Consider the following 15,082-nt stretch of genomic DNA (forward strand, 5'->3'; position numbering starts at 1 on the left):
AAGAGGCCACGGCTAGCGTGTGCTAGCGGGCCGGGGCTAGCAGATGGATCTTCGTGGTCGACGTCGTAACGGGAAACCTGTTGTAATCACATCAGACGATTTCGTCGGCAGACCAGTCGTGTTGGATCGGCGGGGCTCTGTGTCAACACTAGGAGGTCCCGTCCGGTTGACAGAGAGGTAGATAGCCGGGAGAACGCCTGGCTCGCGGCTAGCTCGAGGCTGATTAGCCAACAACAACGTCCATTTGATTGCAGCTATCTAGCTACGATGATCTGGTGTTAAAGGTCCAGTGAAAAGGTCCAGAAAATCCGATGTTCTGGGTGAAAACCGCTAACGGTGGCTAATAGCAAGTAGCTAATTAGCTGGCTAGCTGGTATCAACTGGAGATTCTAGATAAAAGGTAAGTCAATAATAGAATCCTTTCCACATTGAGTGAGGCGGGTTGCAGGAAAGTATATTTTGTAGAAGGATGAAAAGTGTGATAGGGAAATATGTACGAAAAATACAAAAAATACAAAAAACTGGCTATTTACACAGACACACAACAAAGAACACGACCGCACTGCTATGCCATCTTGGATTCAACGTTTGTCTGTTGCCAGTTCGTCTTGTCACGTCAAGTCTATCATTGTGGTTTTTTCCATACTCCTGTTTCTCTAGTCCCTGTTTTCTAGTCCTCCCGGTTCTGACCAGTTCTGCCTGCCCTGACCCTGAGCTTGCCTGCCATCCTGTACCTATCTGACTCTGACCTGGTTTACAAACTCCTGCCTGCCCTGACCCTGAGCCTGCCTGCCGCCATGTACCTGTTGGACTCGGACCTGGTTACGAACCTCTGCCTGTCCTCGACCTGCCCTTTGCCTACCTCTTGTGGTTTAATAAACGACTCTGTGTATTGAACCTTCCATCTCCTGTGTCTGCATCTGGGTCATATCCTGAGTCGTGTTACCATAGGGAAATCCCTGAGCAGTTTCCTTCCTCTCCAGCAACTGAGTTATAGAGGACACCTGTATCTTTGTAGTGACTGGGTGTATTGATTCACCATCCATAGTGTAATTAATAACTTCACCATTCTCAAAGGGATCTTCCATGTCTGCTTTTTTATTTTTTTTACCCATCTACCAATAGGTGCCATTTGCAAGGCATTGGAAAATCTCCCTGGTCTTTGTGGTTCAATCTGTGTTTGAAATTCACTGCTCGACTGAGGGACCTTACAGATAATTGTATGTGTGGGGTACAGAGATGAGGTAGTTATTAAAAAATTATGTTAAACACTGTTATTGCACACAGAGTGAGTCCATGCAACTTATTATGTGACTTGTTAATACAACTTTTACTCATGAACTTATTTAGGCTTGCCATAATAAAGTGGTTGAATACTTATTGACTCAAGACATTCCAGCTTGTCACGACATCCTCCAAAGCTGCCTCCCCTCCTTGTTCGGGCAGGCCTTCTAGCCACTGCCACTCCATTTCTCATCGTTCCATTTGTCTTGTCTTGTCAATTACACACATCTGGTTCATATTCCCCTCATTGGTACATGTTTAAGTGTTCCCTCTGCCCCCTTGTCCTTGTGGGTGATTGTTCATTGTGACGATTAGTAGCTCGGTTGAGCTCAGTATTTTGTATTGCTGGGGTATTTTCCCTGTGTGCATGTTTGTTCCAGTGCGCCTGTTTTGCGCACTGGACTGGTTATGCTGGATTACGGAATAAACTCTGCATACTGTGATTTACCCTCCTGCGCCTGACTCCTTCAAATCACGCATCACAGAATCACCCACCCGCTATGGAGTGGAGCGCATGCCTGGAGTTGTGGCACGGGTCCAGGAGCATTCAACAATGCTAACCAGCTTGGGAGAAGTGATGGATCGGGTTCTCCAGGTCGTCCAATGCCTGGAGAGGAGAGGACCCAATCTGTCAAGACCAGCTGGGCAACCGGATCCAGCCACCCACACCCCAGCACCCAGAGGGATCCATATATCCTGACCACGGGAGTTCGACGGGACAGCTGCACTCTGCCAGGGATTCCTCCTCCAACTGGAGCTCTACTTCTCCAGCATCAGCCCGGCCCCAGCGGAGCGGGAGAAGGTGTCCGCCCTCGTCTCCTGCCTCTCGTGGAAAGCCCTGGAGTGGGCCAACGCGGTCTGGAACGAAGGAGGAGCCGCGTTGGACAACTACGGGGAGTTCGCTCGCCTCTTTCGGGCTGTCTTCGATCACCCACCCGAAGGTCGAGAGGCGGGCTAGCGGCTGGTCCACCTGAGGCAGGGGACGAGGACTGCGCAGGACTTCACCTTAGAGTTTTGGACTTTAGCAGCTGGGTCCAGGTGGAATAAGCGGGCCCTTATCGACCACTTCTATTGCCATCTGCGGAAAGACGTCCGAAGGGAGCTAGCCTGCCGGGACACCATGTTGTCCTTCACGCAGCTGGTGGACATGGCCATCCGTTTGGACAACCTGTTGGCGGCCAGAGGACGTCCTGGAGGGGGTCTGCCCGTTCCAACCCTGGCCGACTCGGATCACGAACTGATGGAGCTGGGTGGAGCCGCGATCTGAGAGAGTGGAGGACGACAGCGCCAGTGTAACTCTGGTGGCACGAAGGGACATTACACCGCACAATGTCGTCAGCGTTCTTTTGGGTCTGGAGGTGGCAGGCAGGGCACTCTCGCATCAACCCAGGTATCGAACACCCACACTTGTTCAGAGCCCTCTGCTGTGTACTGTACCCTACCCATCCACTTTCCTGATCACATTGTAGTTCCCCAGTGTAAGGCGTTAGTCGATTCAGGCACAGCTGGGAACTTTATGGACAGGGGATTCTCACACAGTCTAGGCATTTCATTGGTTCCCCTATCTATTCCACTCCCCATCAGAGCACTTGACAGTCGACCATTAGGGTCCAGGTTTGTTAGGGAAGTTACCGCACCAATCACCATGATTACCCACGAGACTCATTGCGAGCAAGTCATGTTTTTTATAATTAAGTCTCCTGCTTTCCCTGTGGTACTAGGTATCCCTTGGTTAGCACTCCACAACCCCACATTCTCATGGCCGCACAGGGTTCTCACGGGGTGGTCGCGAGAGTGTCAGGGTAGGTGTCTCGGTGTTTCCGTTTGTGCAACCACGGTGGAAAGTCCAGACAGTACCTCCACCGTGCGCATTCCCCCTGAATACCTCTATTTGGCGCACGCGCTTTCCAAAACACAGGCAACCAAGTTACCACCTCATCGGGCGGGGGATTGCGCGATAAACCTCAGGGTAGACGCTGTGCCTCCCAGGAGTCATGTGTATCCCCTGTCACAGGCTGAAACGGAGGCTATGGAAACATACGTCACCGAGTCCCTGCGCCAGGGGTTTACACGTCCCTCCACTTCAACCGCCTTCTCTAGGTTTTTTTTTGTGAAGAAGAAAGACGGCGGTCTGCATCCTTGCATTGATTATCGATCACTGAACAAGGAGACAAAACGATTTAGTTATCCTCTCCCCCTCATTCCTTCAGTGATCGAGTCAATGCTTGGGGCGCGCTTCTTCACCAAATTAGATCTCCAGAGTGCGTACAACCTGGTGCGTGTCCGAGAGGGGGATGAGTGGAAGACAGCATTCAGCACAACAACGGGGCATTATGAATACCTGGTGATGCCCTACGGTTTGATGAATGCTCCATCCGTCTTCCAGTCCTTTGTGAACGAGGTGTTTCGGGACATGCTTGGTTGCGGTGTAGTGATCTACATCGATTACATTTTGGTGTATTCCACTACGCGCGCCGAGCATGTGTCCCTGGTTCGCAAAGTGCTGGCCCGACCGTTGGAAAATGACCTTTATGCCAAGGCAGAAAAGTGTATGTTTTTTTTCCAGCAGTCCGTCTCCTTCCTCGGATACCGCATTACCACCTCAGGTGTGGAGATGGAGGGAGATCGCATTTCAGCCGTGCGTAATTGGCCGACTCCAACCACGGTTAAGGAGGTGCAGCGCTTTATTGGCTTCGCCAACTACTATCGGAGGATTATCCGGGGCTTTGGCAAGGTCGCAGCTCCCATTACATCTCTGTTGAAGGGTGGGCCGTCCCGGCTCCGCTGGTCTGCTGAGGCTGACAGGGCCTTCAGTAACCTGAGGGGTCTGTTCACCTCAGCCCCGGTACTGGCCCACCCCGATCCATCTCTATCGTTTGTAGTGGAGGTGGATGCGTCCGAGGTAGGGATAGGCGCTGTCCTATCTCAACGCTCGGGCACGCCACCCAAGCTCCGCCCCTGTGCCTTCTTCTCTAAGAAGCTCAGCCCGGCGGAGCAGAACTACGACGTTGGTGATCGGGAGCTGTTGGCTGTTGTCCGAGCCCTGACCGTGTGGAGGCATTGGCTCGAAGGGGCGAAACACCCTTTCCTCGTCTGGACGGACCACTGTAACCTGGAGTTCATCCGAGCAGCGAGGATGCTGAATCCTCGCCAGGCCAGGTGGGCCCTATTCTTCACCTGGTTTGATTTCACACTATCATACATCCCGGGTACGAAGAACGTGAAGGCAGACGCATTGTCACAGCTGTATGACACAGAGGAGAGGCCCAGAGACAACACCCCTATACTCCCGGCCTCCTGCATTGTGGTGCCGGTAGTATGGGCGATGGACATGGATATAGAGCAGGCGTTACGCACAGAACCATCTCCACCTCAGTGTCCAGCTGGGCTGCTGTACGTGCCTACTGGGCACACACGTCACCCTCCTCTGGTCACCCAGGTATCGGTTGTACAGTGCGCTGCCTGACCGGAAAGTACTGGTGGCCTACCTTGGCTAAGGACGTGAGGGTGTATGTCTCCTCCTGCTCGGTGTGCGCCCAGAGTAAGGCATCTAGGCACCTACCAGCGGGTAAGTTACAACCTTTACCAATTCCACAATGACCATGGTCTCACCTGAGTGTTGATTTCCTTACCGGTCTTCCCCTCTCCCAAGGTAACACCACCATCCTGGTCGTTGTGGACCGTTTTTCCAAGTCCTGTCGCCTCCTTCCTCAGCCCAGTCTCTCCACGGCCCTGCAAACTGCAGAGGCCCTGTTTACACACGTCTTCCGGCACTACGGGGTACCAGAAGATATAGTGTCTGACCGGGGTCCCCAGTTCACATCCAAGGTCTGGAAGGCGTTCATGGAACGTTTGGGGGTCTCGGTCAGCCTGACCTCTGGTTTCCACCCCGAGTCTAATGGGCAGGTGGAACGGGTAAATCAGGATGTAGGTAGGTTCCTGCGGTCCTACTGCCAGGACCGGCCGGGGGAGTGGTCGGTGTTCTTGCCATGGGCCGAATATGCCCAGAACTCTCTCCATCACTCCTCCACTAACCCAACGCCATTCCAATGTGTTTTAGGTTACCAAACCGTGGCACCAGAGCCAGACTGAGGCTCCTGTGGTGGATGACTGGTTTCAGCGCGCCGTGCGTCGTCAGAAGGCCAACGCTGACCGCCACCGCTGTGAGTCCCCGGTCTTCGTACCGGGTGATCGGGTCTGGCTCTCGACCCGGAATCTGCCCCTCCGCCTGCCCTGTCGGAAGCTGAGCCCGCGGTTTGTGGGGCCGTTCAAAGTCCTGAGGAGAATCAACGAGGTTACCTATAGGTTATTACTCCCCCATGATTACCGTATTAACCCCTCGTTTCATGTGTCTCTCCTCAGGCCGGTGGTGGCTGGTCCACTCCAGGAGTCTGAGGTGCGGGAGGTCCCTCCGCCTGGAGGGGGCCCCGGCGTACTCCGTCCGTTCCATCCTGGATTCTAGGCGTCAGGTTGGGGGCCTTCAGTACCTCGTGGAGTGTGAGGGGTACGGTCCGGATGAACGGTGCTGGGTCCCGGTGAGGGATCCCTCCCTGTTGCGGGATTTCCACCATCGCTATCCGGCTCGCCCTGCTCCGCGTCCTCCTGGCCGTTGCCGGGGTCTGCTCGCTGCTGGAGCTGCGCGTCAAGGGGGGGTACTGTCACGACTTCCTCCGAAGCTGCCTCCCCTTCATGTTCGGGCAGGCTTCGGCGTTCGTCGTCACCGGCCTTCTAGCCACTGCCGCTCCATATCTCATCGTTCCATTTGTCTTGTCTTGTCAATTACACACACCTGGTTCATATTCCCCTCATTAGTACGTTTTTAAGTGTTCCCTCTGCCCCCCTTGTCCTTGTGGGTGATTGTTCATTGTGAGGATTAGTAGCTCAGTTGAGCTCAGTATTTTGTATTGCCGGGGTATTTTCCCCGTGTGCATGTTTGTTCCAGTGCGCCTGGACTGGACTGGTTACGCTGGATTACGGAATAAACTCTGTATACTGTGATTTACCCTCCTGTGCCTGACTCCTTCAAATCACGCATCACACAGCTTTTCATTTTTTATTGATTTGTAACTATTTCGAAAAACATAATTCCACTTTGATTTTATGGGGTATTGTGTGTAGGCCAGTGACAAAACATCTAAATTTAACCCATTTAAATTCCGTCTGTAATGCAACAAAATTTGGAAAAAGTCAAGGGGTGTTAATACTTTCTGAAGGCACTGCGCCTGAGAGTGCCAGAGAGAGAACATACTTTTTATTTGTCTGAACTGCAGTGTTGCTGCAACAAGAAGCTGAATTGCAGGTATTGTTACAATGATACAATTATCAGAAATATCAAAACATGTTATAACATCTATCATTGTGTCCTTTATTGTTCATGTCTCCAGTGAATTATTTCTGTAAAACTCATTGATTTTCTGAGTTTATTGCACCACTTAGTGGCCACATTGGGAACACTGACTGTTTTTGAGTACTTCCCATACTTCTCTTCCCATCCTCTTACATCTGGGGTGTATTCACTAAGAACCAAACGGAAGCAAACGGGTCGTAACAGGGAGGGACTAACCTGAATTTGTCCAAAAAGAATTGCTTGTTTTTGTTGCAAAACAGTTTGTTACGGTGTGGACTAATACATAATCGCTGTTACTCTTATTTAGAGTGTGAGTCTGGAGGGGGGTTGGGCAGGGGGTGGGGACAGTAGTTGGGGAGAGGGGTTAGTTGTTTTTCAAGAGCAGTCATGTTTCTCTGAGTGGGGTCCTTTTATTAAGCCTTTGGTTTATGAAACAATTCTGAGCAGCACTGTAGGAATGACAATTAAGGTACTGTTACTGAATACACTTGTTTTCAATTAAACAATATTTTGAAATGTATTGAAACCACATACATATGCTTGAAAGATATGAACTTGTCATTGGTAATAGCAAATTTTACAGCCATACAATTGCAGTGCAGAAAACAACAACATTTAAATGTAGCTATCTTCTTTGGCCTCCCACCATAATAAAACAAACTGTGCTTATCTATCTATGTCTCTGTCTAACAAAGCTGAGGACACACATACACAGTGCTTTTGTTCATGCTGGGGTCCTGAGTGCTGGGGTTCAGAGCAGGCAGGCAGCTGAGCCCAGTCTTGCAGTCTTGTGCATTCTCAGGGACGTGCCTGGAGTGGACAAATCATGCTCATTGGGTGGGAGAGGGACTCAGCGCTGTACCCAAGATGAAGGAGGAGAGGAGGAAGACTTCCTTGAAAGAAGACACAGCCATTCCTTCGCTATTTTCACTCTTCGGCCTCCTCCTTCTTTTCCAGGCAGGTAAGTGAACCCTTTCAAACTTCATGACTTACTTTTTGGGAAACACAATGTGGTAAAGAACTAGTGGCTGAATCAGGAATGAATAGATCGTTTGAATGAATAGATATGTGACTATATTGGCAAATATGTTTATCACATTGTAGTCAGGTAATATGTGATAAGGCGATCAAGTAGAGATATTTGAGATTTACACAGCTGTCCTATTTCAATTCACAAATTATTTTTACATTGTTTTGTTAGCAAATTCATTTGAAAATGTATTTGGTTTATAATACATCATTTGGTTGTGACCATTGTTCCTTTATGTACTTTATCAATTAATTAAATACTATGTTAAAGTAAGCTAAGTGCTGTACAACATATTTAATTGGCCCAGGCAGTGTAAATTGTTTTGTCCTGGAGTACCCTCTGTGTGGATTAGCTCCAAGGCACAGGTCTATTCAGCCATACAGCTGTAGTGAAAAGAGCCTGGGTGAGCTGAGCTGTTGTTGGGATGTAAATGGGGGAAGCATAGGTTAAGCATTATGATATTACGAGAAGAGGTTTTGGGGGACTTGGAGTTGGAGTTGGAGCCCAGGCGAGGCAGTGGTTGGGGTTTCTCTGCATTAGGAGCCTGGCTCAGCCTGCTTCTGCTGTGTGGCTGTGTGTTGTGTCATTGTGACCATCCACTACTAGCAGAATCACTGAACCCTTGTGTCTCCTGCTTCTACAATCACAAAGAGCATGTCTCTCCCAGTGGCCTTTTATACCACGGGAGGGAGGAAATCAGTCCAACAATCCTGGCCTTTGTCCCCCCCCCCCCCCCCCCCCCGACAACCTCCTTCAGGCTGAAAATTGTTGCCACGACGATCAAGCGATGCCATGCATACACGCTACAGGGAGCAGAGCTGTGGCCGAGGAGGGTCGGTGCCAGACGCTCTCTCTCTCTCTCTCTATTGCTCCAGCATGACATGCAACAGCCCATCCGTTAGGTACAGCGCCCATCAGTGGCTCTAGCCAATGGCTACATGTGGTCGAGGATGTGGTGACTTAATGGAAACTCCACTGTGAGTATAATGGCGTTACTGTGTGTGGTTTCCAGGGCAGAACGAGACTCTAAAGGATTATATGTGGGTTATGTTGTAAACCATCCTCCTGTATGCTCAAGGGGGATCCATTAATGGTACACAAATCAAAACAGATGTAATATGTTGGCCTTATTTGGAGAGGTCCTGTCCTGTTATTGCATTTTCACTGAATGATTGACTGTGGTAAAAATGAGGAGGTTCGAGGGCGCCCTTTTCACTTGTAGATTTAACTGGATTTTGAGTAGTCTTGATTTCAAAAGTCTGCTTTCAAGAATAAAAGTTAGATCTACTCCTGGACTAATTTAGGGAATGGAGTGAAAAATATAGGCCCATATCTGACTTTATTTCATACTGTATATCTCTGAACGCATATAAAGACAAAATACCTTATAAAGACATTAGGACCTTATACTAGAGCAGATCACTCTGCTTGTAGTGAACGTGGTTACAGTAATCAACCACTTACAGCCATCAAATCGTCCTGCACGCATGCGATCACTTTATCCTGCACTGTATAGTCTGCCACAGTGTTCACTGAACGTCATGTGTTGGGCTGTGTCCATGTAGTCAGAGTAGCTGGCGTCAACATCACCAGTCAGGCTCATCTGGTCCGAGGCACGTTGGGTGGCGAGGCCCTCCTCTCCGTCAGCTACACCAGCACCAGCTCCGACCAACCGGTCATCAAGTGGCAGCTGAAGAGGGACAAGCAGCAGCCCGTCACCGTAGTCCAGTCCATAGGCACCAGCATCATCGGGAACCTGAGGACCGAGTACAGGGACCGTATCATGGTGTTTGAGAACGGGACCTTGCTCCTCCACAACCTGCAGCTGTCTGACGAGGGGGCCTATGAAGTGGAGATCTCCATAACGGATGATGCCTTCACTGCGGAGCGCAACATCAACCTCACCGTAGATGGTAGGAAGGTTTCCTCTGTAGCTCATTTTCATAGAGCATGGCGCTTGCAACGCCAGGATAGTGGCTTCTATTCCCAGGACCACCCATACATACACTGTATGTAGAATATTTAGGCACGCATGACTGTAAGCCGCTTTGGATAAAAGCGTCTGCTAAATGGCAAATTTAGTTACTATTTCAGTGATTGATATTGTATTTACAATACGGCTCAGGCTACCATATAAAATGAACAGTCCAACAACTGACCAACTATTGACCGTAGTGACCTTAGTGAATTTACATCACACAATGCTATTCCAGACAGAGGTGTAAGGCTAAAAAGTGTGGTCACACTTTAAACAAAGTTTATCTAATAGCAGCCTTTAGAAGTTATTTCTAAGGCCTACTTTAAAAAGTACCCAGCTTGTTATTTCTTCACAAATCGTTTACTGGTATAAGCATACTATGTAAACAGTGGAATACGGGTTTATATAGTCACCTGTAGTGAATCTATTTGACATGTTGTGTATTGACCCCACAGTACCTGTGTCCAGACCCCACGTCCAAATGATAGCCTCCTCTGTGCTAGAGTTGAGTGAACTCTTCACCTTACACTGTTCCCACGGCGATGGCACCAAGCCCACCTATGGCTGGCTGAAAGGGGGCAAGGTGCTGACCAATGACTCACGCCTGCGCCTGTCACATGACCAGAAGTATCTGACCATCGCCCGGGTGCTGATGTCAGACGATGACATCTACAGCTGTACAGTGGATAACCCAATCAGTAGCATGAGGAGTGTGCCTGTCAAACTCACTGTCTACAGTAAGTAGAACTACTTGCTCCTTAGTAAGCATATTTATCTTGATTGCTTCAACATGTACCTGTCAGAGAAAGGTTGAGATACAAGTTCATTATCAAGAAACCTAATTGATACAAGCTTAGAGGGACAGCCGTGGAACATGCAGACTAGAGAGAGAGAGAGAGAGAGAGAGAGAGAGAGAGAGAGAGAGAGAGAGAGAGAGAGAGAGAGAGAGAGAGAGAGAGAAAATAATCCAGTGAAAAGCATGAGTTATTTATGAGGGCCAGTAGATAAAGGAAGCCGGTGGAGCTGAGGTCTTGCCTCAGTGGAGCACACTAATCCTTACTTCATTATTCCCCTACTGAGACAAGGGCTGTGTACCAAATGACACTCTATTCCCTTTATAGTGCACTACTATTGACCATGATCCATAGGGCTCTGGTCAAAAGTAGTGCACTATATAGGGAATGTGGTGCCATTTGGGACGCTACCACAGAGCGACGAGAGATCAGCTAGCCCAGTAAGGGTCCTGTATTCCCTCCGTACATACAGCCCTGTACAAAGTCTCAAAGCAGACCCTTTCAATCGTAGCTTTCACACACAGACCTGGCTGGCACAGCTAGTGCTGGAAAGCCTGGTTGCAGATCTGTTTGTGCTGTCTTGCCAACTCCTATCGTCATTGTTGCGCCAAAAGTTGGCAAAACAGCACAAATAGATCCAGTACCAGGCTAGGAGAACCTAGCATTTTTACGCATTCTGGAACGGTTCCATTTTATTAGATGTTATTGGGGCCTCCACTAAAAGTTCTACAGTGGAGTGTGTAAAGACAGGCCTATAGTAGAGAAAGAGGAGAGTGTAGCTAATTTCCAGAGCCCGAGAGGTGACATCTTTGTCCAGTCCGAGTGGACTCTTTGCTTGTACAGTGGTGAAGTGTTTGCGGTGTGTAAGAACGGGCTACTCTGTTGACCATAGGCTTCATTCCTTTGCTAGGACGGAGTTCCCTGTATATCATTCTTTCCACCGGGGGCATTTTCCTCCTCATCACCCTGGTGACTGTGTGCGCCTGCTGGAAGCCCTCCAAAAAGTAAGAGCTCCACATTGTGCCTCCATCTCAAGGACCAGAACTAAGCACTGGGCAAGGAGCAGGCGGCTAGATTTTTAATGCCCTGGCCTAGCTCTCTACTGCTCTGCAGTCCTGCAGGCGCATGTCCAATGTTACACTAACGTTCTGACACTGATAGCATCATGTGGGAGGGATTCTATGTCTGTTGTTTACAATGCAATGATAATGGTATCCCACTAGCCTGGTGCCAGAACTATTTGTGCTGTATAGCCTACTCCTATGGTTGTTGTCAATGTTGTGGCTATACAGCACAAACAGATCTGGGACCAGGCTAGAATTACACTGCAGTATTGCAGTATTTTTGTTCTCGAGGAGACAGAATGTAAATGGGCACTGCACGAGTATACATGTGTAACACTCATCTCCTATCTGTCTATCATTGGGGTTAAGAAAGAAGCGGCGGGCTGACATGGCAGCCATGTTGCAGAGATCTCCAGTATATGTAGAGAGGAGTGACATCAGTCAGGACGGTAAGGGGAGAGAGGGATGTGAGCTGTGTTTTTTGAATGTGTGATATTCTTTGTTCCCCACACTAATTATTACGTTTATTTATTGTTTCTATTTCAGATATTTGAATGCAAACCTTTTTAGATGGATAGATTTCACGGCAAAGTTTTTGCAGAGTAGGTCTACACCACAGGAAGCTGCTAAGGGGAGGATGGCTCATAGTAATGGCTGGAATGGAGTAAATGGAATGGTATCAGACACATGGTAACCATGGAAACCACGTGTTTGATGTGTTCGATACCATTCAATTTATTCCGTTCCAGCCATTACTATGAGCTGGTCCTCCCCAATTAAGGTGCCACCAGCCACCTGTGGCCTACACACATTGCTCAGTTTGTACAGTTGTTCACACATTCTTTCATTTGCAGTTGATATGGTGCCAAAAACAATAGCCCATGGGACACATGGCCGTAGGAGCCCAATGGCTCTTTACGTTGTCAATGAAGATGTAAGTCACTGATTTTTCAATTACTAAAGACTAGTTTATTTTCAAGAATGTCGCTAGTTTTCCATTATTTTTTCTGCTTAACTCTATTCCTTCATTGTTGTTGCAGGACAGTCTCGAAGGTGAGGACGAGTGTTCAGCCAACTCCATCAGCCCCTCAGACCTCGCCCTGCCCGGTTACCCCAGCCCCCTCCCACCGTCCTCCCACTCACCCGAGGCACCCACCCGGACCGTCCGCAAATACCCTCGTACCCCTGTGCCCTCACCCCCTGCCACCCCACTCAAGCCCCCTGGCCAGCCACTTGTCATATCCTCAGCTCCACCCCCTGGTTCACCTCCACATGTCCAGAGCTCAGGGCGTAAACTCCGCCCTCCTGTGGGCATCCCCACCAATCAACAGACAGATGAGCCCCCGGCCACCCCAAAGGCCGACAACCAGGATTAATGTCTGAATGACCACTCACCTATCACTGCTTCCACTGTAGAATTCATCCACATCTAACCATGGACATGTGTGTCGCTTATCTTGTCTGTTTAGTTGGGTTTTGGTGTAAAGATATTTGTTACACCAGGATCAACTGCTCTGATCATGGCTTCCCTATACCCCTGGAGAAATGGTACGTTGCTATTTTTTCCCACCAAGGTTTAAAAACATGCAACATCATTCATACTGCACAACTCCTCTCTGCTGTGGTGACAATGATAGTCAGAGGAGTGAACTACAACACATACAAATCTGGGACCAGGCTAACCCCCATGGCTATTCTGATGAACTCATGCGACACACATTTCTAGTACAGTATCCACCAATGATTTTTTTTCTCCTACTGAGGTCTTTGGGAAGTCAATGTATGGCAGTTGCCACATGGTAAGGGGCAAGGGGGATGTAAGTAGCCACAGTCAATTTACACTGGGATCTTGATATGTTACAGTATTACTTTAAAATTAGGGTAATGATAATGTGTGGACATTTGAGGAGTGCAATTTGTTTGATTTTCTACTTCCAGTAAAGATAATGGGGAAGTGGGGTTCACAGAAACTGCCGTCCTAAGCCTTGGACTCATTATGTACATATGTCAATAGTGTATGTAATGTTCTTAGAATTGTTTTTGGGACCTTTTACCTCCAAATACATTTTTTCAAATAACATTTAATCCTAAAACTGTGTTTCTATTCCATGTTTCAAAATGAAGTATGACATTTTATAACCTAAAAAATTGAACAATAAATGTTATGTTGGAAAATGCCTCTACCATAAAATAGTTTTACTTTTACCTGTATACCAGCATAAAAACTGTTACTCTATTCAATACTGTGAGACGTGTAATATGTAAGACTTTTATTATGAAATGTATTAATACCTGTATTCTAATTGGTTCCTCCTGTAAGGGCTTCTGGGTAGAAGATTCAGTTGTCATGATGTAGTGTGTGGGCGTGTTGCTATTCCCCTCTCCCCTTTTTATTCATTTATTTCACCTGATAAGTTATGCAGTCTCAACATTAAGTTTGCAGTCTAATGCACTAAGAGTCCCATCATTAAGTTTGCAGTCTAATACCATGATGATAGCACATTGTGTCAGTTTCTTCAACTGCAAGACCTACAACCCCACAGATTTACAGAAGCATACAGTATGTGGCCAGGAGCTGCATGCCAGACTGCAAGTCCTTCTTGTGTCCAGTAGGTGATGCCCAAGCAACAGCTGAATGTTTGATGGATTTTATTTTATTAGGATCCCTTTCAGCCCACAAAGGGCTAGTCTTCCAATAGTCCTTAAGAAATGTACAAAAATATATACAGAACATTTGAAAAACAACAATCTAAGTAAAAACACAATACACACAAACACAGATACAAATCCCTAATACCTTTACATATTACAAGTTACTGTTGAGAGTTAGAATAGTAGAATACTATCGAAATTTTATCTTGTTTTGTCAGTCACTGTAATGTGGTGATTTGAAGGAGTCAGGCACAGGAGGGTAAATCACAGAATAACAGGATTTATTCCGGAATACCGTTATTCACTCTCACTCAGATACTGTATCATTAACATGGCATAAGTCATTGCAAAATGTGTAGATTTGCAGGAAATTAGCTTTAAAACTGAAAAAATGCCTCTCTGCCCCATGGCAAAAATGAGTAGAATTGCATTAAATTTGTTATAAAATTGGGAAAGGTTCTCTCTACCCCATTAAATTTTTTTTAGAACTGCAGAAAACTTGCTTTAAAACTACAAAAATGTCTCTCTGCTCCATGGCAAAATAAATAGAATTGCATGAAATGTTTTATAAAATTGCAACATTTTCTCTCCACCTCATGGCAAAATGTGTAGAATTGCAGGACATTTTATTTAAAAAGTACATTTTTCACTCTGCCGTCAAGAGGGGGGCCACTAAAAATGTTTGCCCGCTTGTTGAGTGGGCCCTGACTAACCTTCAGAACTTCACAACACACAATTGCACAGACATGCGGTCAATGGCTCCGTAATGCCCAGGAACAGACCATTACAACGCTCTTTACACTAGCAACTGATTATCGACAAAGATTCTGGGCAAATAACAATTCAGAGAAAAATTGTGACTTAACAGTTAATAGTCTTTATGCAATGTGTCATTAACGTGAATTGTTGTTGCCGTTGATGTTGCTATTGTAA

General features: G+C 47.5%; 1 protein-coding gene across 1 annotated transcript; it reads left to right on the plus strand.

The window, feature by feature from the left end:
* Window positions 1–7,088: 7,088 nt before the first annotated feature.
* On the plus strand, window positions 7,089–13,736 carry LOC311101488 (hepatic and glial cell adhesion molecule-like; the record flags this gene model as incomplete). The annotated part of the gene is made up of 8 exons (XM_084142640.1): window positions 7,089–7,100; window positions 7,327–7,592; window positions 9,231–9,574; window positions 10,095–10,376; window positions 11,344–11,437; window positions 11,867–11,946; window positions 12,352–12,431; window positions 12,538–13,736. 8 exons carry the CDS (start codon window positions 7,089–7,091, stop codon window positions 12,871–12,873), a joined length of 1,494 nt encoding a protein of 497 aa, XP_083998766.1. The 3' UTR covers window positions 12,874–13,736.
* Window positions 13,737–15,082: the final 1,346 nt, after the last annotated feature.

Source organism: Coregonus lavaretus (assembly GCF_964263955.1).
Source record: "Coregonus lavaretus genome assembly, chromosome: 26".
Taxonomy (NCBI): Eukaryota; Metazoa; Chordata; class Actinopteri; order Salmoniformes; family Salmonidae; genus Coregonus; species Coregonus lavaretus.